This window comes from Hyperoodon ampullatus (genome assembly GCF_949752795.1).
Source record: "Hyperoodon ampullatus genome assembly, chromosome: 3".
In the NCBI taxonomy this organism is placed as follows: Eukaryota; Metazoa; Chordata; class Mammalia; order Artiodactyla; family Ziphiidae; genus Hyperoodon; species Hyperoodon ampullatus.
The window spans coordinates 65075690-65100114 of NC_136916.1; the positions used below are offsets into that span (position 1 = coordinate 65075690).

Below are 24425 nucleotides of genomic sequence, written 5' to 3' on the forward strand. Positions count from 1 at the left end.
TTTTTTTTTTGCGGTACGTGGGCCTCTCACTGTTGTGGCCTCTCCCGTTGCGGAGCACAGGCTCCGGATGCGCAGGCTCAGCAGCCATGGCTCACGGGCCCAGCCGCTCCACGGCATATGGGATCCTCCCAGACCGGGGCACGAACCCGTATCCCCTGCATCGGCAGGCGGACTCTCAACCACTGCGCCACCAGGGAGGTCCAAAACCAATTTTCTTTAAGTATAAATCTAAGGCCCTCTGCATGGATAGGGATGTACTGTGTGCATAAGATGAATACATTTTTACATTGATAAAAATGCAATCACATATATATATTTTTTTTCTAGTCCTCAAACAGGCAAATATTTATCACTTGGTTCAACTGAAATCAAGCAACATATGGCTTTTGATAGTTTATATACAGTAGTCATCTGTCAATATGAAATCACCCCCATGACTTCCTCCCAGCTCCACTTTTTCTAAGTACAAGTTAGCCACAAAGAAAGATGACAGCTGGGGTAATTCTTCCATTGTATAACTATAAAAATAATTATAAAATGGCTGACCAAAATTTTATAACATTATAATTGCTGGATTGTAATTTTTTCCTAATTACGTCCCATTTATCTTAATGCTCTCATTCTAAGATTTTTTTTAGTGCTTTCCCCTTACACCCATCCTTACCTCCTTGTATCAATGTTTTAGAAACCCCACTGAGTTTAGATACATGTGTTCTAGTTCTGGATTCTGCACCCATGTACTCAGGTATTTTCAGGCAAGAGATTCTGCCTCTTTGGGGTTTCTAAACACCCCTTCCAGCTCTAATATGCTCCTCTAAAGCTGTAGACCATTAGCTTCCTTTCACTCACTGGGTCCTGACAATGGAAGAAACCTTTGCCAAGCTCATGTCAGAGTAATTAATTGCACCATGAATGCTGGGGACATCAGGCCTAGCTGTCTGTACATATTTGTATAATGAGGGCAAGCTAGTGTTATCACAGACTTTATAATTGTTTCATTTGACAGTTTCAGAGGGTGTGGAGAACTATCCATTCTTAGTTATGTTTACATGGCTAGATTGTAAGAATCTGTGGTAATAAAACGGTTCACATTTTCAGGTACTGTTTCTTTCAAGGGCAAAATATTTGTAGGTTAAAATCAATAATAATCATCACATTCTAGGTTTTCAAAGACACCTCGGAAAGCAGACACTACAGTTTATATCCTTAAGATAGATAAAGCTTTAGGAGAGTCTTACTGGCCAAATGCTCAAAATGGAAAACCATTTTTGGCTCAGGACTTGCAATAACTGCCTTATACCTATGTGAGGAGACACCACGTTATCAATTACTGTGTTCTTTCACAATCCTCCACACTGTTTCTCCCAGCTCTCTCTTTTCAAGCCTAAAAGACTGCTAATTGAAAACACTGTGTGAAAATGAGAAGGATGATGAGCTCCTAAAAATCCCAAGCCTAGATTTACAAGCTGTTCCCTTCACAAACAGCAGCAGTAATGCCATTTCTTTATTCTGCAGGGAGTCCTGCCATCTCTTAGAAGTATGGTCCGTTCCATCTGGCTACTCACTAAAAGGACAGTAATCCTTTCCCCACCAGAGCACGGCTGAGGCTAAAGTATAATAAATTGCCTTGTACAGTTACTATTCAAGGGCTTGGACAAGAAGGATAAAGACTACTGCTTTTGTCTCTGCCGGCAGATGTGGCCTCATTAGATAAAGAATCATGGGTTTTATTTATTCTTGCACATGTTGCTCAAGGTCCAGACCATGTTAGAATATGAGTATGTATATGAGTGTGCTCATGTACCTGCAAGACAAATAAATAAGGATCCAAGCCCATGACCAGCCATTCTAAGGAGCATATCCTGCTATCCACTCTTGTTTTAGTATTCATATATGGCCACTCATTGTATGGTCCAACTCCAAGATTTCCACACAGTTTATATGTCTGCAGGTATGGAACAATTTAACTGACAGACCAAAGGGCTGTCAACTTTGTGGAATGACATACTGAAGGGTACCCTATCGCTATAGGAATTTGAGTGATGATACCTGATGACTGACCATTAGTACCAAAAAGTTCATATAAGCAGATCCCTTTGGGAAATTTATTTTTTTCTCTTCTAAAAGGATGCAACACATACTACTAGTCATTTGTTGAATATGTTTTTAAAAAGCTCATTTTCTCTTTCCTCTTTTTCTACTTATTGAGAGTTTATTTATTTTTTAATATATTTAATCAAGGCATTAACTGTTTCACTGTAAGTTTAGTCCACATTAACATTTAACATACTACAGTTACTCTGATATTGAGTGATAAATGAAAAGCTTCTTACTTATAGAGTCTTGTACACATACAGTGTCTCACTGACTATTGTAAATTATCATTAACTTTACAGGGGAAAGGAAGCTTAACAATTAAGTGATATTTATTTTGTTCTATGTGTTGTTTGGGGGGTTATTTTCTCTAAATTTCTCACTCACCCTTCAAAGCTCTTTGGGAAACTAATACCTGAGAATACAGCTCACAAGTGACAAAGCTAGAACTGAGGTCCAACCACAAAAATCACGATCTTTCCATTAAGCCATGTGGAGGCATGCATGAGGAAAAACTATCTTGATTCAGTTTTCCAACACTATATACTACATTTAGCAACCATGCAACAGGAATCTTAATCAAGTCTCCAACTCACTTATTCAATGTAATTCCAGGGTTTTGGTAGTATTGATAAAGTCTAATGCCATCTTATTTTTGATGACATGCTGGCACATACGAATCATGTCAGTGAGCACTCACCATTCCCTAACGATCAAGCCTGTTCACAACTTCTCGAACTGTAGCTATGAAGTTTTCATTGTCTTGGGGATTAGCTAAAATAATACTGTGCAGTCTGTTCATATAGGAGTCGATAGTATCCACTGTAGGTGTCTCTCCACTTCCTGAAGTGAGATAAGAAGAGAAAGTAAGAAAATCCTCCCATTCAGTTCAACCATAACACAGATCAGTGATTCCACAGCAAAAGAAACTTGACTCTAATGTGGTCTGCTCCATAGAGAAGATTTACTTTCAGAGGAGAGACTTTTAGACCTCAAAGAAATGAATTAATCCACATACTCTAAATAAACAGATGGGCTATATAATTGTTGTGCAGTATATAGGAGTAGTTGCATAGCACAAAAGGTTAAAGACTCTCCCAGCTCTGCTGTAACTATTTTCAAAATGAAAGAGTATATAAGAAATACTATGGGCACAGTGTGGTGCCTGGTGGCGCAGTGGTTGAGAGTCCGCCTGCCGATGTGGGGGACACGGGTTCGTGCCCCGGTCCGGGAGGATCCCACGTGCCACGGAGCCGCTGGGCCTGTGGGCCATGGCCGCTGGGCCTGCGCGGCCGGAGCCTGTGCTCTGCGGCGGGAGAGGCCGCAGCAGTGAGAGGCCTGCGTACCGCAACAAAACAAAACAAACAAACAACAAAAAAAAACGAAAAAAAGAAATACTAGTATTTATTTTCCTTTTCCTTTTCCTTCCCATTAAGACAATATTGCAAAGCAAGCAAATATACATCAGAAAAATGCTCTGGGGGATGAGTGAGTTGGGGGAGAGGATCAAGAAATAAAAACTTATACTTATAAAATAAATTAAGTCATGGGGATGTAATGTACAACATGGTGACTGTAGTCAAAAATATCGTACTACATGTTTGACAGTTGCCAAGAAAGTATATCTTAAAAGTTCTCATGACAGAAAAAATTTTTTTGGTAACTCTGTGATGATGCATGGTACTAGACTTGGGGTGATCATTTTCACAGTGTATACAGATAGCGAATCATTACGTTGTACACCTGAAACTAACACAATGTTATATGTCAATTACACCACAATTTAAAAAAAAAAGAAAAGTGCTCCACTCAGGACTTTAATATTACTCAGTTGCCACTGTTCAGAATATCAAATTAAGCTTAACAGAAAGTAGACTGTATGAAAATATAACTGAAGAAAAATTTAACTGAGCAGAGAGCCTGAAATTCTGGATGATTTTAACCAATACTGAGATTCTATTACATGGCCCACAAAAACCTCCGAGGAAAAGACCCCTGAGTTTACTGATTTTCCTCTGGAGGTGAGACTTCAGCCTCACCACACCAGTACCAACATGAACAGCACCTCCCCCCACCCCTGCCACTTCACAGGGCTCAGCTATAGGGATGACATTACCAGGCAAGGGCATGCTGGCGAAGCTGCTTGTCAACACCTGCCGCAGGGTCTCCAGGTGCTGCTGTAAGACGGTGTTGCGGCTCCGCTCCTGGATCACGTCCACCTCCAGCTTCTCCACCGCTGTGCGCATGCTCTCCACGTGCTTTTGCAGGGCTGCGTTCCTCTCCTCAAACTCCATGTTGGATTTTCGAAGCTGACGGAGCTCTGCCTCCCGAGCTGAGGACAAAACCCCCACAAAACACAGGTAATACCAGCCTCTCTGAGGAGTCCTGATGACTCTTACAGGAAGTCCTGCTTAGCTGTCTCTAATTAGCTACCCCTCCTCATGTCCCTATTCTCGTGCCTTCCAGATAGCAATTTCAGCAATAAAACGCCTGGCTCCCCAGAGTTATTTTAATTCTTCTTTTTTTTTTTTTTTTTGTGGTACGCGGGCCTCTCACTGCCGTGGCCTCTCCCGTTGCGGAGCACAGGCTCCGGACGCGCAGGCTCAGCAGCCATGGCCCACGGGCCCAGCCGCTCCGCGGCATATGGGATCCTCCCAGACCGGGGCACGAACCCGTATCCCCTGCATCGGCAGGCGGACTCTCAACCACTGCGCCACCAGGGAGGCCCTATTTTAATTCTTAAAGCTGGTCATATTTTATACTTAAGATTGTAAGGAACTGCTGTAATTCCCAGTATTTGTTTGTTTGTTTGATTTTTTAAAGCTGTGCAATGAGAAGCCTGAGGGGTTCCACAGGGGGATCCTGGGAGACTGGGCAAGCACAGCTGTGGGTCCACATCTTTACTGCAGTGGGGTCAGCTTTACTCACATTTATTTTATATTTTGGACATCCATGTAAGCTTTCATTTGTACAAAGGGTTCTAGGCTAAGAGCCTGAAAGCAATTGAATTAGTGATGTATATTTATTTCCTCTGATCCAGAGACTAAAGCAGCTTTGACAACACTGGCTCAGCTGTCCTCCACGGGTCTCTGAGTAGCTGCTTTTAATACAGAGTGAAATGGAAGCAGTTTTCTTCTTCCAGACCAGTCCCAGGGTCTGGAATATCAATACGGTTGCTTTTCAGCAATGAATTCCTCCCGACAACTAAATCCCCTGTCATAGACCTGAGTAACACAAAACGATCCTTTGGTAATCACCTTTGCTGTGGTTCAGGAATTCCTCTGTAAATATAGGGATGTCAAAAACAGACCGTTCCTTTACCTCTGCTTCTTTCTGTGAATCAAGAGTAACAAAATAGTTAATTCTTAAACAGAAGCTAAATTAAACAGTAGTGCCTAAAGGCACAATGGTCATGTTTTCCTTAAAGAAATAGTAGGATGAGCAGGAATCAGTCTAGGTGAGGCTGTGAGGAAAATGTATTCACCTTTTCTTTGGAACCAAACTTTCATAGAGCTCAAGCAGGTCAAATATTCAGATCTCTCAGGTGACAACTGCTGTGCAATGAGAAACCTTAAAACAAACCTACATAAACTTCCCTAATGAAGATTTTGGAAACCATTTCTTAGCTCTGTGCTTTGAATAGTCAACAGTATACAGTGGAGAAAGTGGTTGAGGTAGGAATATAGAAAGGGAATTTCTAGGTGTTTTTTCTGTTGCTTCTGTTGGTTATATACATAAAGTGCTTTATATACATAAAGCACTTTATATACATGTATATACATTTATATACATTTATGTATATACACTTTACATACATAAAGTGCTCTCTGAGATAGGATTATGCAATCTAAATTTGCAGAGTGGACAATAAGAATTTTAAGCAGAGATCTGCCAGCCATGAGCACTAATAATGGTATTCCACTGGGATTTCTACTTTTACTTCTACTTATTTACAAGGGCAGCCTATAGTTGGGGATCTTTTAGACTTTCTTCAGACACAGGAAAAACAAACAAACAAAACCAAAAATCCAGAAGTAACTGGGCTCTAAGTATGAAAATGCCAAGGACTATGTGAGATAGAAAAGAATAATAAACCTAAAATTAATTCACCAATAAGCCATTAAAAATAAAAGTCTCGTAAAACCGCTGCAAAATATATTCCACAATGATCCGTGTGAATAAAGTCAATATTTCAAAATGCTTTGGCTGCAGTTTATACCATGAATTTGAAGTTGAAAGCATTAAGAACATAAATTATAAGTGTCTTGGCAGTATTTAAAATCTTGCATAATATAAGATGGTAAAGAGAACAGTGGGAAATGAGTACTGAAGAAATTACTAGTGAAATCTGAAGATTCCAAAACCTTTATAACATAAAGAACAGTTTAAAAAATCTAGAAATCATTCCTATAGAAACATATTTAATGCCAGAGACAGGATGTATCTTTCCTACTTTTGCCACCACTAGTCTTTTATCTTTGAACACAAATATGATTTGGGGCCCAGTAGAAAGGTTAAACACTTAACAGCCTATGAGGGAATTCTGACAGCCAAGATCCTGTTTTCATACTGGTATCTGCCTCCTTAGGGGTCGGGGCTGTGCTGTGTGAGCTGCCTGCCAATGGCAGCTGATCAAGAGAGACTTCTAAGATGGAAGTCTGAAAAACAATGTATTTACCTGAAGACACTTTCACAGCACTTAATTTTTACCCTATCTTTTACCTCTTAAAGAAAGAAAGTGAAGTTTTCCAGAACAATTTAAAAACAAACAACAAAATTACCATTGAAAGCCCCAGTTTCAACATGCAAAGCTCTACCTCTAGGCAGCTCTTGGTGGATTTCAAAGAGAACTAATGTATGGACAAGAAAGGCTGGTTCCAGAACGTATCTTAGGCATATCTCAGTGACTTTCTCTCGACTCTGCTGGCTTACCATATTCTTTAACTCTGTTACTATACAAGACATAACAGATATAAGCATAAGTCCATAAATGACTTAGGATAAGGCCTTATGATTTTATCATCCCATCTTGTTCAGTCTCTTAGTAACTGCACAGGCTTATATGAGATCAGTTTACCTAGCCATAGGTCTGAATATCTGCCAGTCAGATGGGTAGGTGGGGATGCTTGGCTCCCATTACCATGGTACCAAGAGCCCTCTCCAAGGCCTAGATTCTGCTCAGATGGGTAATTCTGCTCTCTTCCCTGCCAAAGCAGTCCAAACCAAACCAGGCTAACTACACAAGGGCAGAGGACAGCACCACATAGGTGCATTAACACACTGCCTTTTGGTATAGATTCTTAGAGTGCAAAAAAAGAAACACCAAAGCAATTAAATGAAACTGTTCAGTCTCTGAGAAGCAACAGAGAATTCTACTTAACTGAAGAGTGGTCATAAAAACCATCAGCACTCTTCCATTACTGAGTACATTACTTGGCATTGGAGAGGATCCTCTTGGGGGCTCAGATATACTTAAGCTGCTCCAAAGGTCACTCAAGGGATTAAAATCATAAGGATTTCATTACCTCTTCATTGAAAGGGTCTAATTTGTTCAGGCTGAGTGTCATTTTGTCATTTCCCATAAATTAAAGGAGAAACAAAATTATTGTTTCTATCTTAGTCCTCACATGAGATTTAGACACTTTCTTGAGAGTAACACTAGCTGACTCCTGGGTCTAGCAGGCTGGCTTTTGATTTGAGAGGAGCAAGAATACTCTCCACTTTGGTTTTCATTCTATATATTGAGTGGAGGGTAAGAGAACAGAGGCCTTTTGAACTGAAACTATTTTGCTGTGATCTAGGCTCAGGGCCAGAATTTCATAGAGAGTGATATGCTTCTCTCAAGTGCCCTTTACCTTAAGGAATGCTCTTAATATTGTGTACCAGGCTTAAGTGCCCCACTGCTATGCAGAATGGCTTGAATGGCTTTCAGGTCAGCATTTCTTTGGCTCTAATATGCTCTCCAGTAACTGCCTTGGCAACAATGTCTTAGGAATCTAAGTTCCATTAGGGAATACAATAGGTTTCTTTACTACATACACACAAATCAAATCGTTTCTGTCTCAAGTGGCAACAAATTTTGCTGACCTCACAGGCAACCTGGCCCATTTTAACTTGCAACACTGTTTATTCCATATAACGTGGCAGGTGCTGCCAGGACTGCTAAATAAGACGGGGCTACAGAGGCCTGGCTTTCAGTCACAATTCTGCCTCTAACTAATTCAATAAGTGACTCTGGGAAGTTCTTTCCTGTCTCAGGCAAGTCATTTTCCTCACCGGCAAAATGAGGGGGTCAGTTGAGAGGATTTCTGAGGTCTTAGTAGTTTTGAAGTGAGCTCGAAGACTATTTTATGGCATTTGCCATTTTATTCCTAATAGGATAAGTAAAGGGAAATAAGCATGTTTTTAGAAACTGTGATGTTTTAGGCACTTTGCAAGGTACTTGTTCTTTTATTAACTTCCTCATAACTCTGCTCAAGCCATTTTACATATATATATATATGAATATATATATATGAATATAAATATATCTGAAGTGCCCCACAAAACGTGGGTCATCTTTAAGGTCTGATTTAGTTCCTCCTTTCCATGGGGGCTTCTGTGGCTCCTTTTGTTTTCCACTTGTAGTGCTTTCTTATTTTTCTTAACTCTTATTATACTCTAAGAGGTTATGTGTAACTACGTTTAACAATTGTCAAAGAGGTTTTTTTTTTATTGCAACTCTTTTGAAATTATCTAGTTTAGTAAGATATTATTCAATAAAAACGGATAAAGTGGGGGACATTAATTGGGTCAACAGCCTTACTAAGAGAGCTTTATCCTGATGTGGGCATACAACCGATTTATAGACCCTACTGTACACACATCTGAGAAATTACTGCTGGCTCTCCACCTACTCCCTCCTTTTCTGTGGTTCACATGAGTCTAATCCTGAAACAGGGAAATCGCAGAGACTTATTCCTTTTCACATATCATAGAAATTCATATCATACTAAATAATGTATTTAAAAAAACCTTCATTTCTCAAATCAGTAGCAGCAGCTTCTATGACTAAGTCTACTAATTCTTTTCTGATGGCAACTATTAACTTTATGAGAGGCAAAAATGCCACATATGGTTTGGGCAGTAAAATCCATAGTGATGAAAGGAGTCAGTCATTGACTAGAAAATGTGAGCTCTAATATTTTAGATTACTGTTCATACTCTCTTTTGTAACCATTAAGGATAGAGAAGCTATAAAGGATGCTTAATAGGGAAAAAAGGAAGTTTGGTAATTTCATGATATTGGTGGGTTGGGCACACAAAGGAAGGAGAAATAAGTAATTATATAAGTATTTGGCAATATGGAAAGCTTGCAACACTATTCAATTATAATTTAAAAATATATAGTGTACATACAGTTTCTCAAGCAAAAAAAAATAAGATTTCATCCTAATTGAAACACAGAGATGTCATATATAACTACATTTATATAGGATTTATATGAATAATAAAATGCTAATATTTACTATGCTTCTCACTTTATAATTCATGGATGGTAATAAATCTATTTGACTTGTGAATCTAAAAGTCTTCGCTATGTTTTGAAGGTCACCAATACCAAATTAGGTATGAGAACTACAACTCCAAGATAAATACATTATTATTTTGCAGAAATGATTTCCTTGATTTAGTAAAAAACCCAATACATGCAAAAGATATATCAGAAAAGTTTGTGTAAATATCCATTGTTATTTCAACAAATGGGTTTTGTATAGAAACAAATAAGTATTTATGGAAGAACTCTTCCATGCAAGGGCATCATGCTAGATGGGATGGGTATAAGATGGAACTAGACCATGCCTGCCTTCAAAGAGATTATAATCCAAGCGTGTTAATAACAGAAGCACTTGAGTAACTTTGGCACCTTAGCCATATCAGCTAAGTGTGTAAGAGTAATATAGAGAGCTGTGAGGTTTAAAAGAAGTTGGAGGAAACAGGAAAAGCTTGAAGAAGGAAATGGAACTTGAAATAGGGTTTGATGGATGACTAGAATTTAGAGGCAAAATTGGATGATGGGAGAGGGTAATAGAAAAAATGAGTGAGGGAAAGAAAGTATTCTCGTGAAAGGAAGAATATGAGCACAGGCATGAGGCAGAAAAGGATGGGGCACCTGGAGGACAGTGAGTATTAAAGGTTTTTAAGTACATAAGATATATATGGGAAATATGGGAGTTAAGGTATTTGGAAAGGGAAATTGGGGCTTAATTACAGAAAACCCTGATTGCTGAGTTTGAATGTGATTTGGTAAGCAATGAGGAGTCATTGAGCATTTTCATGCATGAAATTACCACAAATTTTATTTTCTTAGAACCATGTATTAATCATAGGCTACATATATATCTAAAGCTCTCTATGCAGCAGAGCCAACACACACAGGCCTCAGTCCTATACAGGAACACAGGTCTAAATCCTATTGCTGAGACTGAACCAATGGAGGGGAAAAGGCCAGTAAACAAATATGCACCAGTGAGGAAAGTAGGCATAGTAATCAAGATAATGTCACTTGTGGTCTGTAGATGCTGTAAGTTGAATAGTTCATTTTAACTAAATGCTGGATTCCCTAAATAACAATTTTTTGAAGAGTCAGAATATAGTATCTGATGATGATAAACTATGGTCAAGTTATAGCTTTTAGTTGGTCTTCATTTCTATACCTCACTCCAAATTCCAGCCATCTTCAGCATTTAAAGCCAATAAAATTCTTGGACCATAAGAAAGGACAAGAGTTAGGGGCTTTAGTTCAAGGACAGACTCATGACATAAGTGTCTGCCATATGCTAAGAATCCTTGAGCTAAAGGCAACTAACCCAATCCTAATTACAGGATAGGAAATACTCTGCCATTCGTTAAAAAACAGTCCAATAGCATTTCAAACAGCATCATTATTATATACATATATCATACACACACACACACACACACACACACACACACACTATGTAGACAGAAAGTTAATTACCTCATGATCATGAGTGGCCTGTCGGGCTGCATCTAAAAATATGATAGAATAAGAACATTAAGCTGAAAAACAAAACAAAATAACAAAACCTAAGGAAATGACTGTGCTAAGCTACAAAAACTGCTGGTATATGTGGGCTCTCAAAACATATCATATTTTCTCTGATAGCTTTATTAATCAGTCAACAAAAGTTAAAGGGAATGCCATCTTACAGGTTACGCAGTTAGACACAAGAGAAACAGCATACACAGTTCTTACCTTTGAGGAGAACAGGGTGGGAGAGTGGACAGGAAATACATGCCAAAGGATGTTTGCACAACATTACAGTTTAGCAGGCAAGATGCCCAAATGTGGAGAAGACGCAATAGCTCAGGAATGACAGGCTATTATGAGTGGGGCTTCTTTCTTTGGCAGTGTTTCCTGAAGAAGGGGAACTTTTAGCAATATTTTAAGAGTGGGATGAACAATTTTAACAGAAAACAAAAGATCCATGAAGACCGGGATCTTCTGTATCTTGTTTACCTTTGCATCCTTAATGCCTAGGTGAGATCCTGATATGTAATAGGAGGTGTTCAATACATTTTTTGAATACACGCATACATGAATGAGTGAATTAAAAGGATGATTGATCATTGGAAGCTGGGAGAAATGATCACATGAAAGGCTTAGAGGTGTTACAGCAAGGTGGTTATATAGTGTAGCAGACAGATTTGTTTAGAGGTAGAGAAATGACTAAATTGGAAATAGAAGAAAAAGCACAGAAAACTAAAAGGAGTCTTGGAGCACAAGCCAATTTGTTGATAATGGATATGGAAACCAAAATGAATTTTCTAAATGAGAGCAATGTAATTTTAATAAAATTCCAAGATGATGCTTGTAAGTGAATGTAGTATAATAGAGAAATGATAGAAACATATCTTTAATATTATCACTCTAATACTTGGCTTTGTGACACTCCATCATGCAAAACAAACTACAAATACATTTGGTTCTGGTTCTGATACCTTGCCTATGAGATTTGCCTTTCTGACGGTCCTGGGTTTTCCTACTGAAAACCTTGTAGGCCTCAGTCTTCTGATACTGCTCCAGTTCCTTCATGTAACGCTCCTTATCTCTGTCTGCTTCATCAAGGTAGCGCTGGGAAAGAAATATGGAATTATTTTCAAGAAATAGGTCTTACTGAGGTAAAATACCAATGAACTCTTTGAAGAAAGCAAAGGATAATTAGCACATGGAAAGAAAAGTACAAGTGGGATAAGCACTGAGAATTAAAAAAAAAAAGTCATGTGAATAGAATAAAATATAATCTCTCAGTTATAACAGAAATAGGTGATTCTAACTTTTTAGACTACTGCCTTTCTTAACTTATTGAAGACAACTTCTATTGAGGTCATTCTCATAAAAAATTCACAAGAAGATTATAGTTCTTCTACTAATCCTATAGATAGAACTACACATGGCCCTAGAGTCCTCAAGAAGACTGAACAACACATAGGCACACTTAATCTTCCCAGGGGAAAGGATGGAATATTACTTTGTTTCTTTATCCCCAACCCACTCTGAGGAGATGATCTCATACATCAATTGGCCTTTAAGAGCCAGAAGAATGGAGATACAAGGAATATAAAAAAGAATGACCTCACCCTATGGACCTAAAATGGACTACTATGAGACAGCCTGTATCTACATGCTTTGTGCTATTAATTATTTAAACAAAGTTCATTGATCTATTAGGATAATTTTGTTTAATGCCTTGTACTTTTCATTCATCATTAGGTTTAAGAAATAAAGTATAAAAATACTCTCCTAAATGAACACAAACAAGACTTAGAAATCATGTTAAAAGCCTTGTCCTACACAAGAGCCAGATGTAGGGGTCAAATGTCCAAATCTGTGACAATTTAAGTATCAAAATACTCAAGTATAGTAATAATTTATAAACCATTGGGAAAAAAAGAAATTCATATGCCTATGCCAATTGTAAATAAATAACAAACAGATACATAAATGGAGGGAGGAAGAGGGCTCTTGCTTAGATTAGAATGCCGAAGGGCAACTGGCAAATGTGGAGGGAGTGCTAGAATTGGAAAATCATCATTTTGCAACCATCATGGTAAATATTAGATCAGGCAAAAGTTATTAATGAATGCTAAATCTAGGGGGAAATTTTGATATGGAACAGACTATTTGAATGTTCTTAAAATGTCTCTGCACGGACTACTTATTAATTATAAGGGAGAGTAAAAAACTTCAGTGAGTGAGCAAAATTAACATTATGAATAAAAGGAATGAGGAATGAGGAATAAAAGACATTGTGTGCTTGCATATGCGATACCCTGAGAAGGACCAACGTCCACCTGTGCAGTATTCTGACCAAGAATGCATAACCTCAGTCTAATCATGAGGAAACATCAGACAAATAGAAAATGAGGAATGTTCTGTTCAAAGTAAACAAAAAGGAGGGGGAGGAAGAGGGAGAGATGGTATTCCTAAAAAAATATCAATGTCATAAAAGACAAAGAAAGGCTGTGGAAATATCCCAGATTAAAGGAATTTAGAGATTTGACTACTAAACTCAGAGCCTGACCCCTGGACTGGAATCTGAACTGGAAGGGAAAAATGTTCCAGAGGAATGATGTTAGGTCAACTGACAAAACTGGAATATAGATGGTAAGCTAGATAAAAGTATTGTGTTAATACAAAATTATGAGGTTGTTAACTAAACTGTGGTTAAGTGAGAGAACATGTCTATTCTTAGGAAATTCACACTGAAATATTTAAGTGTAAAGGGCTATGATGTATGTAACTTATATCAAATAATTCAGAAAAAAATTGTGTGTGTGTGTGTGTGAGAGAGAGAGAGAGAGAGAGAGAGAGAGAAAAGAGAGACCACATGCCCAGTCTTGCCCAGGAGAGTATGAGCGCATGTGCAAAAAGAGAAAATGTGTTAATAATAGGTCAATCTGGGTAAGGGTATTTGGGTGTTCTTTGTATTATTCTATGTTTGTAACTTTTTGTACATTTGAAAAATTATTTTCAAATAAAAATTTAAGAACAAAAACAAACACAAAAACCCTTGCCCTGCCTAATGACTGTTGGTTATCCCTGGAGATGACTTTTGCTTTTTTCCTTATATACTTCTGTATTGTCTGAAAAAATTTTAAACGATGAGCGTGTATTAATTTTGAAGTAAAAAAATTAAAGAGAAAAGAGTAACTACTATGTACAGCTCATAATCCATTTATACATTAGAGCTAAAACAATGGATGATATACTCTGTTTTCTATTAGCTTGCTACCACAAGCACAGAGCTTCAAGCTGCAACTCAATCTGATCTCTTTGAAATTTTTTGAATTCAGTTAATTCCCAAGAGTATTTTTCAATTTGGTTTTAGTTTGTTTGGAATCCTTTTTAAAGAGTGTAAGACATAAGAGAAATATAGACATATATCAGATACTGAAAATGCTGGGAACTTTTAACCCCTCCGACAATCCCTACCATCACACCACTTTTGTGGCATTTCAACCAGTTCGTGGCTAACTTGTCTTTAATTCCTCTCAAATCTAACAAATGGATTTGTTTCAGTTTGGCAATAGGGTTAGTTTCTGTCTTGGAGGAAAGACAATTCAAACAGTTCTTGCTTTATTTTTCATAGTAGGTTAAATTTGCCAGAACTCCAGTTTAAAACGTTTATTAAAACAGTAAAATCTTTTTCTTAAACAAAATTCTTATGTGAACATCAGAATTTTATCAAAAGACCTTTTCTCATTTAACTCATGACTTTTCATTTAACTCGGCAGAATAAACCATGCTGATAGATTTCTTAATATTGAACTACTTTTTACAAAAATCTTATATGAACTCTCAGCATATAAAGCAAATAAAAGCGGAGCTGCTTTGGTTTGGGGGGGATCCTAGAGTCCCTCCTGCTCACGTCCCTGCAGCAGACCCTGAAAGAGTATAAAAACCACTGTGGAGAAAAGAGCTATGAAGGACCCTGCTATTCTGGTCTCCTAGACCCATGACAAACTTGAAGAATCAACAGTCCATTCTCTTTGCTTTTCTGACAAAAGTTATTTTTGAGATATAATCAAAACCAAGCAAAAGATCAGGAATAGGAACAATTACCTGTTTTTCCTCCGGAGGAAGTTTACTCCATTCATTGCCTAACATCCTTGTAATTTCTGGAAATGGGACTTCTGGTCTTTTTGCTCGAAGCTGTTCTCGACGCTCGTTCATGAACCGAACATATCCTGTAAGGGGGGATTTGGGTGCATTGCTGTCTCGAAGAGGTTTCTTCCTTTTTCTTCCTTTGGACCAACCTCCTCGTTTACTTCTTTGCTACAAAACAAGAAAAAAAAAAAAAACCCAAACCAAATTACAACAACAAAAATTTCCCCAAATAACACAATAATCAACATCAACAAACAAAACAGGATTAATAATTGCATTTTGCTACCATTAAGGCCCTGGATATTCAAAGCTCTCCAAACCTGTTATAGGTACAAATGGCTGCAGTGCAGTTTTCAAGAAGGGACTCCAGATGGTTCACCTGCAGACCTTTTTATGTACCATGCTACACAATGTTACACTAAGGGGCTATTTTAGTGCTAATCCCAACAGATAAGAATATGGGGTACCATGATCACATAAGCTCTGGCCTTCATATGCACTTAACAAATCCTGACTCCTGACAGGGGAATATTCTAAATGAGAAATGCAGCACATATACAGCACTGTGCCAGGGAAGCAGACATTGCTACAGTAGATCAGAACAAGATGCTGTCACATGCACTGGGCAAAAGAAGAGACAAGTTGTAGTACTAGGATTAAAATCATTCATGAAGGGTGTTTCTCATTGATATCATTCAAAGACCAGTTTATTTCCCACAGCAGATAGCACTATAGATTTTAAAATTAATATCTATGACTTAGAAAAATTTCAGCAACTATAATATATCCAAAATGAATACTAGTTCTTTGGCTTGCTGGTTTATTTCTTAAGATGTTTATTTTATAAAGGCAGAGGTCTTCATATGTTATTAGTTAAATCAAAAGACAAAATCGCCCCCAAAAAAGTTTAAAGGACTGAAGTACCACTATTGTTTTACCACAGCCTTTTTCTTTGTCCTTTTAAACAGGATGCAAGGTACTTTTACTTCCTAATTTTACAAATACACATAGCCTATCAGTTAATAAAGTTTTATGGATACAAGCATTTTTATTTCAGAGAAGAGAAAGATAAGCCAAATGGGGCAAAAATATCTAAATATTAATTACCATACTGCACTCCTCCAATTATATATAAAATGGTACAATAATTCAGCATTGGGCAAATGGTGCATTTGGTATCAGTTTTTTTGTTTTTCTTTTTGGTTTTGTTTTGTAAACCTAGTAACATTTAACATTAAAGCTACTAAGGATTTAAGATGTTTAAGAAGCTTTAAGCATTTGTCAAAATCTTTAAGAATGCCAACATAAAAAGAATAAGCTCTTTCAAATTAAGAACAAAGACAACAGTCAATGGTGGTACTCTTTTATAGCTAAAAAAAAAAAAAGAGTACCTTAAAACATAGACAATGTAATTAGTCATTTGTGAGGAACACTGAAAGTCCAACAAGGGAATGATGGCCCAGGTCCATACAGAACCTCTGTGTGAATTAGAAAAAGATGCCCCCTATGGGACAATGAATGACTTGGTAAGTCGTGTGAACCCTTTGGGCACATATGACTCCACGCTGCAGGGTTTGGTGAGCAGAGTGTGGTCTTGAGTAAGGGCATGCGGGCTCCTCATTAATTACTTAAAAAAAAAATAAATTTATTTATTGTATTTATTTATTTTTGGCTGTGTTGGGTCTTCACTGCTGCATGTGGGCTTTCTCTAGTTGCAGCAAGCGGGGGCTACTCTTTGTTGCGGTGCGCAGGCTTCTCATCGTGGTTGGCTTCTCTTGTTGCAGAGCACGGGCTCTAGGCACGCGGGCTCAGTAGTTGTGGCTCGCAGGCTCTAGAGCACAGACTCAGTAGTTAGATAGCCCGTGGCTCACGGGCTTAGTTGCAGCATGTGGGATCTTCTCAGAGCAGGGCTCGAACCCATGTACCCTGCACTGGCAGGTGGATTCTTAACCACTGCACCACCAGGGAAGCCCTAATTCCTTATTTAATTAAATCATGCAACTCATTCAGTAAGCATTTGTTGAGCATCTAATCTGATGCAGGTATAAATTTTCTAGGTAGGGGAAAAAGAAGAGTCTACTTGTCTCTGTATCATTAAAACCATTAATATGGCTCTATGTGAAACAAGAAATATAAAACAGAATATTCTGCAGAATGTAAGGAGGCCAGAGGATGAACACCTCGATCAACTCCCTTGCTGACTGCTTCTTCAGAAGCCTCAGAGACCAGTAACAGGAGGAGATGCTTCAGCTTACCTCATCTTCGTGCCTCTGTTCATTGCCATCTGCTGTATTTGAAGACTCATTCTGAAGCAACTGACCTTGGGAGAGATCCTCAACAAATTCTGGATTATTTGTGGATGATGAGGCTCCACTACTATATGGAACCTCTGGGTGGGTTATCCTGAAGAATGATAGGCAGAGTGGAAAAAGTTCAGTATCAACAGCATCAAAAACTCCTACTTACCAAGGTTCAAGACAAATTTCACTGCCAGCAAAATCACATGCCAGCCCTTGAATTAATTCCCCCACCTCATTCTGTATAAATGTAAACAATGTCTCCATAGCAATTATAGAGCATTTTAAAAAAGGTTTCAGTGCTTGATTGGATCAGGTCAGTTCCATGAAGAAATCTCCTACTAAAAACAACTATAATTTTTCCCCCACAAATTACCTCTCTCCTCAACGTAGACTTTACATTTTAGTTCTGAGCATGCAACTTTTATATGCTAGTTTCATGTATCTCCTTTTCATGTAATAAAAGGAAAATACTATTAATGGAAAAGAACAGGAATGGGAGTTGAAGAAGCAGTTTGACCCCCTATTACAAAAGAGAGCGTTCTTTAAGGGCATAAGAAATATCTCTTCCATAGGCTACTCCTTGGATTATAGTGTTTATTGACAATGAGATCATCTAAGAACAATATTATCAAGTTCAATAAGTTCAGGTATAAATGTTAATAAATCAGAGATATACATTTTCTGTTCCTATCATTCTGTTCCAGATGAGTCAGCAAACCAGATCTCATCCTTCTGAAAAGTGGACATGAGAAGGTACAGATGACGGTTGGATCTTAGACTGAGTTATATCCTATCGCATTTAGATAAAGGAATGGAAATAAAAGTAACGCCATGCGCTAGGGAGTTTGGGGTTTGGGGCAGGTAGTGGGGAAGGTGGAGGAAGATGTACAAGAGAGTAATATTCAGTCATTATTCTGGAAGAATGTATACTCCATAGGGTTACAGAAAATACTTACAATGCAATATAAGTACTGAAACAGAGGTCTGTAAAATGTGCCATAAAGGTACAGTAGAGGGGATGATGAATTTTATATGTATGGAGAGAATGTTAAGAAAGATTTTACAGAGGAGGTCTTAAAAGATGAAGAGGCATTCAACAGGTAAACAACATTATTACAGGTAGAAAGAACAGGGTATAATAGGAGAAAGGGAAACTTTTCAGGAGGCTACTGCAATAGACTAAGTGAGAGACAAGGGGAAGCAGGAGAATAGGGGAGAGAAAGGTAAGAGATAATTAAGAGGTAGAATGACAGATTGAATATAAATAGTGAGGGAAAAAGAAGAGTCAAAGGTAATTCTGAGGTTTCTAGATTGGGTGATAATGTACTATTAATCAATGTAACAACTGGAATGTGTGTGTGTGTGTGTGTGTGTGTGTGTGTGTAAGAAAGACAGACGAGAAAATGCTAAGTTTGAAACACTCATGGCATAATTAGGTGGAGCTGTCCCACCGACAACTGGAAACATGCCCTGAGAGAACAGAAGTGAAGAAAAGGCAGGAGATATTTTGGGAGGCATCAGCTCATGGAAATAATGGGAAGTGCTAGATATTCTCCAGAAAGATAGTGAGAAGAAAAGTCAGGATAGAACTCTGTTGGAACAATATTTTAGGAGCAAGTGTTAGACAAGCTGGGAAAGACTAAGGAGGGCATTAAGAAATCTAGGAGAGAATACTGTTACAGAGGCCAAGGCAGGAAGACTTTTGAGAAGGGGTTATTACACAAGCAAAAAGTTGCACATGTCACATAAGATAGGCTAAAAAGTATCTGCTAAATCTGAAGATCTGAAGGACTTCAGCTGTACTCCCTGTACTTCAAGAGAGTACAGTTTTAGTGGAGTTATGGGAATAAAAACCAGATTACAGTGGACTGAGAAAAGAATGAAAGCAGATTCAGACTGTCCTTGAAAGGACAGACATTTTATTTTTCTGAACACTTCTATAAAAAATAGAGTATTATAACTAGGAGGTTCCTACATTTTTGAGGTCCTGTGAAAAAGGGTAGATAGGAGAAGTTATTAACTCAATGCTAATTATGTTCTCTGAAGAGTTGCCATTAGGGATCCAGTTTGATCTTGGCAGCTTTGTTTTTCAAATATTTCAATCATTTTGGATGTCTTACAATGTCTTTTCTTTCACTGTCATTCTTCATTTCAACTGTGCTATCAATTTTTAAGTTACTAACTCTTGCACATTCTTATTTCAGTAAAATATGAAAACTAGGTTTAGGAAAGAGTACCAATCCTGTGAATCCCTTGACTGAAATGGATAGGAATCAGAGGGAGTGGTCAAAAGCAGCAAATGCCTTAGAGATGACAACTTGAATAAAGACTGAAAAAAAAAAAAAAGGCTCCTTTGTTCCAATGAATGAATTGTCCATGCTCTTAGCTAAAGCCAACAACCCTTACATTTGTGCCCTGGATCCCACACCCTCTAGCCTACTCAAAAACAAGTTTCAGCAATTCTGCCCTCTCTGGCATCACCAATTCTTTCCTCTCTACTAGATTAGCCTAATCAGCAAACAAATGTGGCATTATTACTCTTATCTGGAAACAAAACAAAAAACACACTTTCTTGATTCCACTTCATTTTTCTCCATTCCTTTATGGACCTGACCTGAGGGTGGTATGTTCCAAGATCCCCAGTATACCTGAACCCTGTTTTCTGTTCTGTCTTCCACCCACAAATTTAATGCCTTTTCTATCTTAACTAAGCACTTATCATGCACTGTGTCCGTAACTCTTGCAGTTTGAGATGTGATAGCAAAACTCGCACGAATTTCTTTTTCCTTCTTCACGATTTCGCAGATAGAAGATTCATTCTCACCATAGATCTCAGCAGCCTCAGCATATAACTATTTTTTTTTCTTTCCTTATTAAGTCAAGAACTTTCACCTTTTCACTTAAAGGAAGCACGTTAGGGCTTCTCTTTGGTGCATCTGAATTGCCAGCATCACTACTCTTGCGCTTTGGGGCCATTATTAAGTAAAATAAGAGTTACCTGAACACAAGCACTAAGATACTATGAAAGTCCATCTGATAACAGGCAGCTACCAAGTGACTAACAGGTGGGATATGCTGGACAGAGCAATGATTCACGTCCCAGGAAGGACACGGTGGGATGATGTGAGATTTTATCATACTATTCAGAGTGGCGGGCACTTTAAAACTTATAAATTGTTTATTTCTGAAATTTTCCATTTAATATTTTCCAACCATGGCTGACCGTGGCAGGTAACAGAAGCCATGGGAAGTGAAACCATGGATAAGGGGGGTACTTACTGACTTCAATTGTTTATAGTGGAAAGAATTATTTATAGTTATTGACTTCAATTGATCTCCCTTCATTCTTTCTTAAGCCTAACCCAAAGGAGATAAGTGTTCACAACTCTTGTCAAGGTCACCAGTGACCTGCATGCTAAATCCAATGTCATTTCTCAGACCTTATCTTACCAGATCTTCCAGAAGTATTTGACACAGTTCATCTCTTCCCCTCCCTTGAAATATAATTTTTACCTGGTTTTCAGGACCCTGCACTCCTCTGTTTTTTCTTATACCTTTTCAGGTACCCCCTTGAGTCTTCTTTGCTGACTCTTCCTCTCCTCCCTGACTTGTAAATGCTGGAGTATCCCCGAGTTCAAGTGTCAGGTCTCTTCTCTTTTCTACCTACACAGTGCTCATTCGTTTGATGATCTCAACCAGTCTCACAGCCTTAAATATCATCTCTAATATGTTGATTGACTCCCAAGTTTCTCTTTTTAGTGTAGACAGCCCCTAACTTTAGAGCCCTGTATCAAGCTGCCTATTTGACATCTCTGCTTGGAGAGCTAATAAGAATCTCTATTTTAGGGCTTCCCTGGTGGCGCAGTGGTTGAGAGTCCGCCTGCCGATGCAGGGGACACAGGTTCGTGCCCCAGTCCGGGAAGATCCCACGTGCCGCGGAGCGGCTGGGCCCGTGAGCCATGGCCGCTGGGCCTGCGGGTCTGGAGCCTGTGCTCCGCAACGGGAGAGGCCACAACAGTGAGAGGCCCGCGTACCGCAAAGAAGAAAAAAAAGAATCTCTATTTTAAAATCTCTAAAACCGAACTCCTAAAATTCCCCCCTCCACTTGCTCAGTTTTCCCCATCTAATTTAATGGCAATTCCATCCCTTCAGTTGCTTAAGCCAAAAATTTGGAGCTGTCTTTAACTGCTTTTTTTTTCCCTTCTCACATCTCATCTGGTCTTTCAGGCAAATCCTGTTTGGCTTACCTTCAAAATATATCTAGAATTCTATACTTCTCAACACCCCCCCAGTCCTATTATCTTTGAAACCCACTCCAGTGAGGTTTTTGTCCCTACTACTCTGCCAAAAGTCAAAGTCACTAGTGAAGTTCTTTGAGTCATCATCTCTCACTTGAATTATTTTAGAACTGTAACTGGTCTCCTTGCTTCAGCCCCTGCTCCCTTCACTCTATTCTCTATATAACAGCCGCAGGGATACTATTTTAAAATGTCAGATCATATCATTCCGCTCAAAATCTCCCCATGCTTTCCCACCTCACTCAGAGTAACAGTTAAAGTGCCTACTCTGACCCATACGATCCTACACGATCTAGTCCCTTGCTACTCAAAGTACCGGCCTTACACCAGCAGCACTGGCATCATTTGGGAGCTTATTAGAATGTAGAATCTCTGGCCCTAACTCAGACTTTCTGACTCAGCATTTGCGTTTTAATAAGATGTCTAGGCAATTCATAAGTGCACTGAATTTTGAGAAACACTGATGGAGCCTATTACCCCTCCCCCTGGTATACTCTGCTCCAGTCACATTGGCCTCCTGGCTATTTCTAAAAGGCAGAAACACTCCTACCTCAAGGCTTTCCCACTCACTGCTCCCTCTGCCTAGAATAATCTTCCCCCATAACTGTAGGCTAGCTAATTTACTTCCTTCAGGTTTTTATTCAAGTCACTTGTAAAGCCTTTCTGGGCCATCTTATCTAAGATGGCACCCCAAGCCCTTCCTGTCCCTCTTCCTTACTTTATTTTTTAATCCATAGTTTTTATCAATGTAGTATGCATTTTACTTATTTATCCTGTCTATTGTCTGACTTCTCCAGTAGAATTTAAGCTCTACAGGGGTTGGGATTTTTGTCCATCTTGGTTATTGCTTAATGTCTAGTGCCTAGAATGGTGCCTGGCACACAGCAGACATTCAGAACATTTTTATTGTACAAGTTGGACTCAGCAAGTAGGCAGCTTTTAGAAAAGTTTTAGAGAACAGTTTCATCTGAATAAAGTCAGAAGGCAGATATTAATGAGTTAAGAAAGAATGTCAGGGAAGGAAACAATTATAAAGTGTAGTCTGTTTTTAAAGAGCTCTAAGGAATATTAAAATAATTCATCTTAGGGATTAGCTAGCACTTCAATCTATTAGTGAATACATTTCTTCTTTGGCAAGTAATGTCTAATAGAAAAGATAAAAATTCAAGTGGAACAGAGATTTTCAGTGGAAGAGGGACTACTGCTATTAGCCCTTTTCTATATTTCTTTATATATCTGTCCAAAAATACCAAAGAAAGGAGTTGGAGTTGGCAGGGAGGGGTAGGTTGGGAGGAAGAGAAGTCAGCTAGAGCTCCTAGGCATCTTGAATAAAGAACCATAATTAAAAATCTAATCTTAAAACAGCAACCAAAAAACGTGATGCTTGGGGAGAAAATTGTTTTACTATCTGTGGCAATTCAGACAGAAAATGAATTTGATTTTCGAAGCTAGCCCTGTGGCAAGTATTTCCTTAATGGTGACTATGTAATTCTCTTAACTGGGAGTCACTGATGTTTCCTAGATCCCACAGTACTGCTGTTCCAGTTCACAGGAACCAGAGCATTGCAAATGACAGTTGAATACAGATATCAAAGCAGTTTACAATGGCTCTCATTCTCTTTGCAAAGCATAACAAACGCACCTTCTATTTTTGATATAAAACTGCCTCTTTAGCACCTCATATGTTGTCAGAAGCTGTTCTGAAGCCTAGGCAGAGGCCCAGTGTCCCAAAGCAGCTGCTTACCCAGTTGTAGCCAGATCATTACTCTCCTTGGAGCCATCTTCATCTGCAAAAAGGGGAGGCAGGGTGGAACCAGTCATCAAGGTTTCCATCTCTCTAAAAGGAAGACAGAATAAAAAAAGAATTTAATGGCTTAATTATTTCCAGTTCAAGTTGCATTAATTTAAGAGCCAGTCTTCCTTAACTTTATTACATCAGCAGCAGAATAGAAACTGACCTAAATATTTATTTTCTTGACTTGGACACATCAATTTGAACTTTATGGTTAATGGGCTTTTAACCCTGGTCTTATCAACTGACCAGACTAAAAACAGATTTTAACAGCCAGGACACAGTTTGGAAAATTCCTTTTTGTTCATTCAGAATATCTTCAAAAGTATGCTTCATTTCCGGTAAAAACTGTTAAGCAGAGTAACTCAGAAGCACTGCAAACCTGAGCAAGTTATTCAGCCTCTTTGAGATACAATTTTACCATCTTAGACACAGACAAAATTGCTGACTTAACCCACAGGGTTATTGTGAAGGATTAAACTGAAAGTGCTTCATAAACAGAGAAAGGCTAAGATCGTAAGTGCTTTGAGTATTATTATATAAAGAAAGGTATTGTTATTACAGCATTATGAGTTCTTAGTGCCAGATGAATCATCCTTAGATTAAATGGTGACAATCTGAGTCCTCCAAAAGGAAACAATGCAAAGGAAGTAGAGGATGGAAGGCATACTGATGTGGTTCAAAATGAAAGAAACCACACTTCCAGGTCAGAAATATGCTCCACATCACCATGATGACCAACAGTGGAAATAGCATGCACCTGGGCA

The 24425-nt window shown here is 38.5% G+C and overlaps 1 protein-coding gene across 1 annotated transcript; it reads right to left on the bottom strand.

Moving 5' to 3' along the window:
• Positions 1–2800: 2800 nt before the first annotated feature.
• HMG20A (high mobility group 20A) lies at positions 2801–23703 on the bottom strand (the record flags this gene model as incomplete). The annotated part of the gene is made up of 8 exons (XM_079701040.1): positions 23611–23703; positions 17524–17671; positions 15224–15436; positions 12100–12232; positions 11096–11127; positions 5352–5427; positions 4211–4426; positions 2801–2937 (listed from the first exon to the last, which is right to left on the bottom strand). The coding sequence occupies exons 1-8, from the start codon at positions 23697–23699 to the stop codon at positions 2801–2803; spliced, it is 1044 nt and encodes a 347-aa protein (XP_079557166.1). The 5' UTR covers positions 23700–23703.
• Positions 23704–24425: the final 722 nt, after the last annotated feature.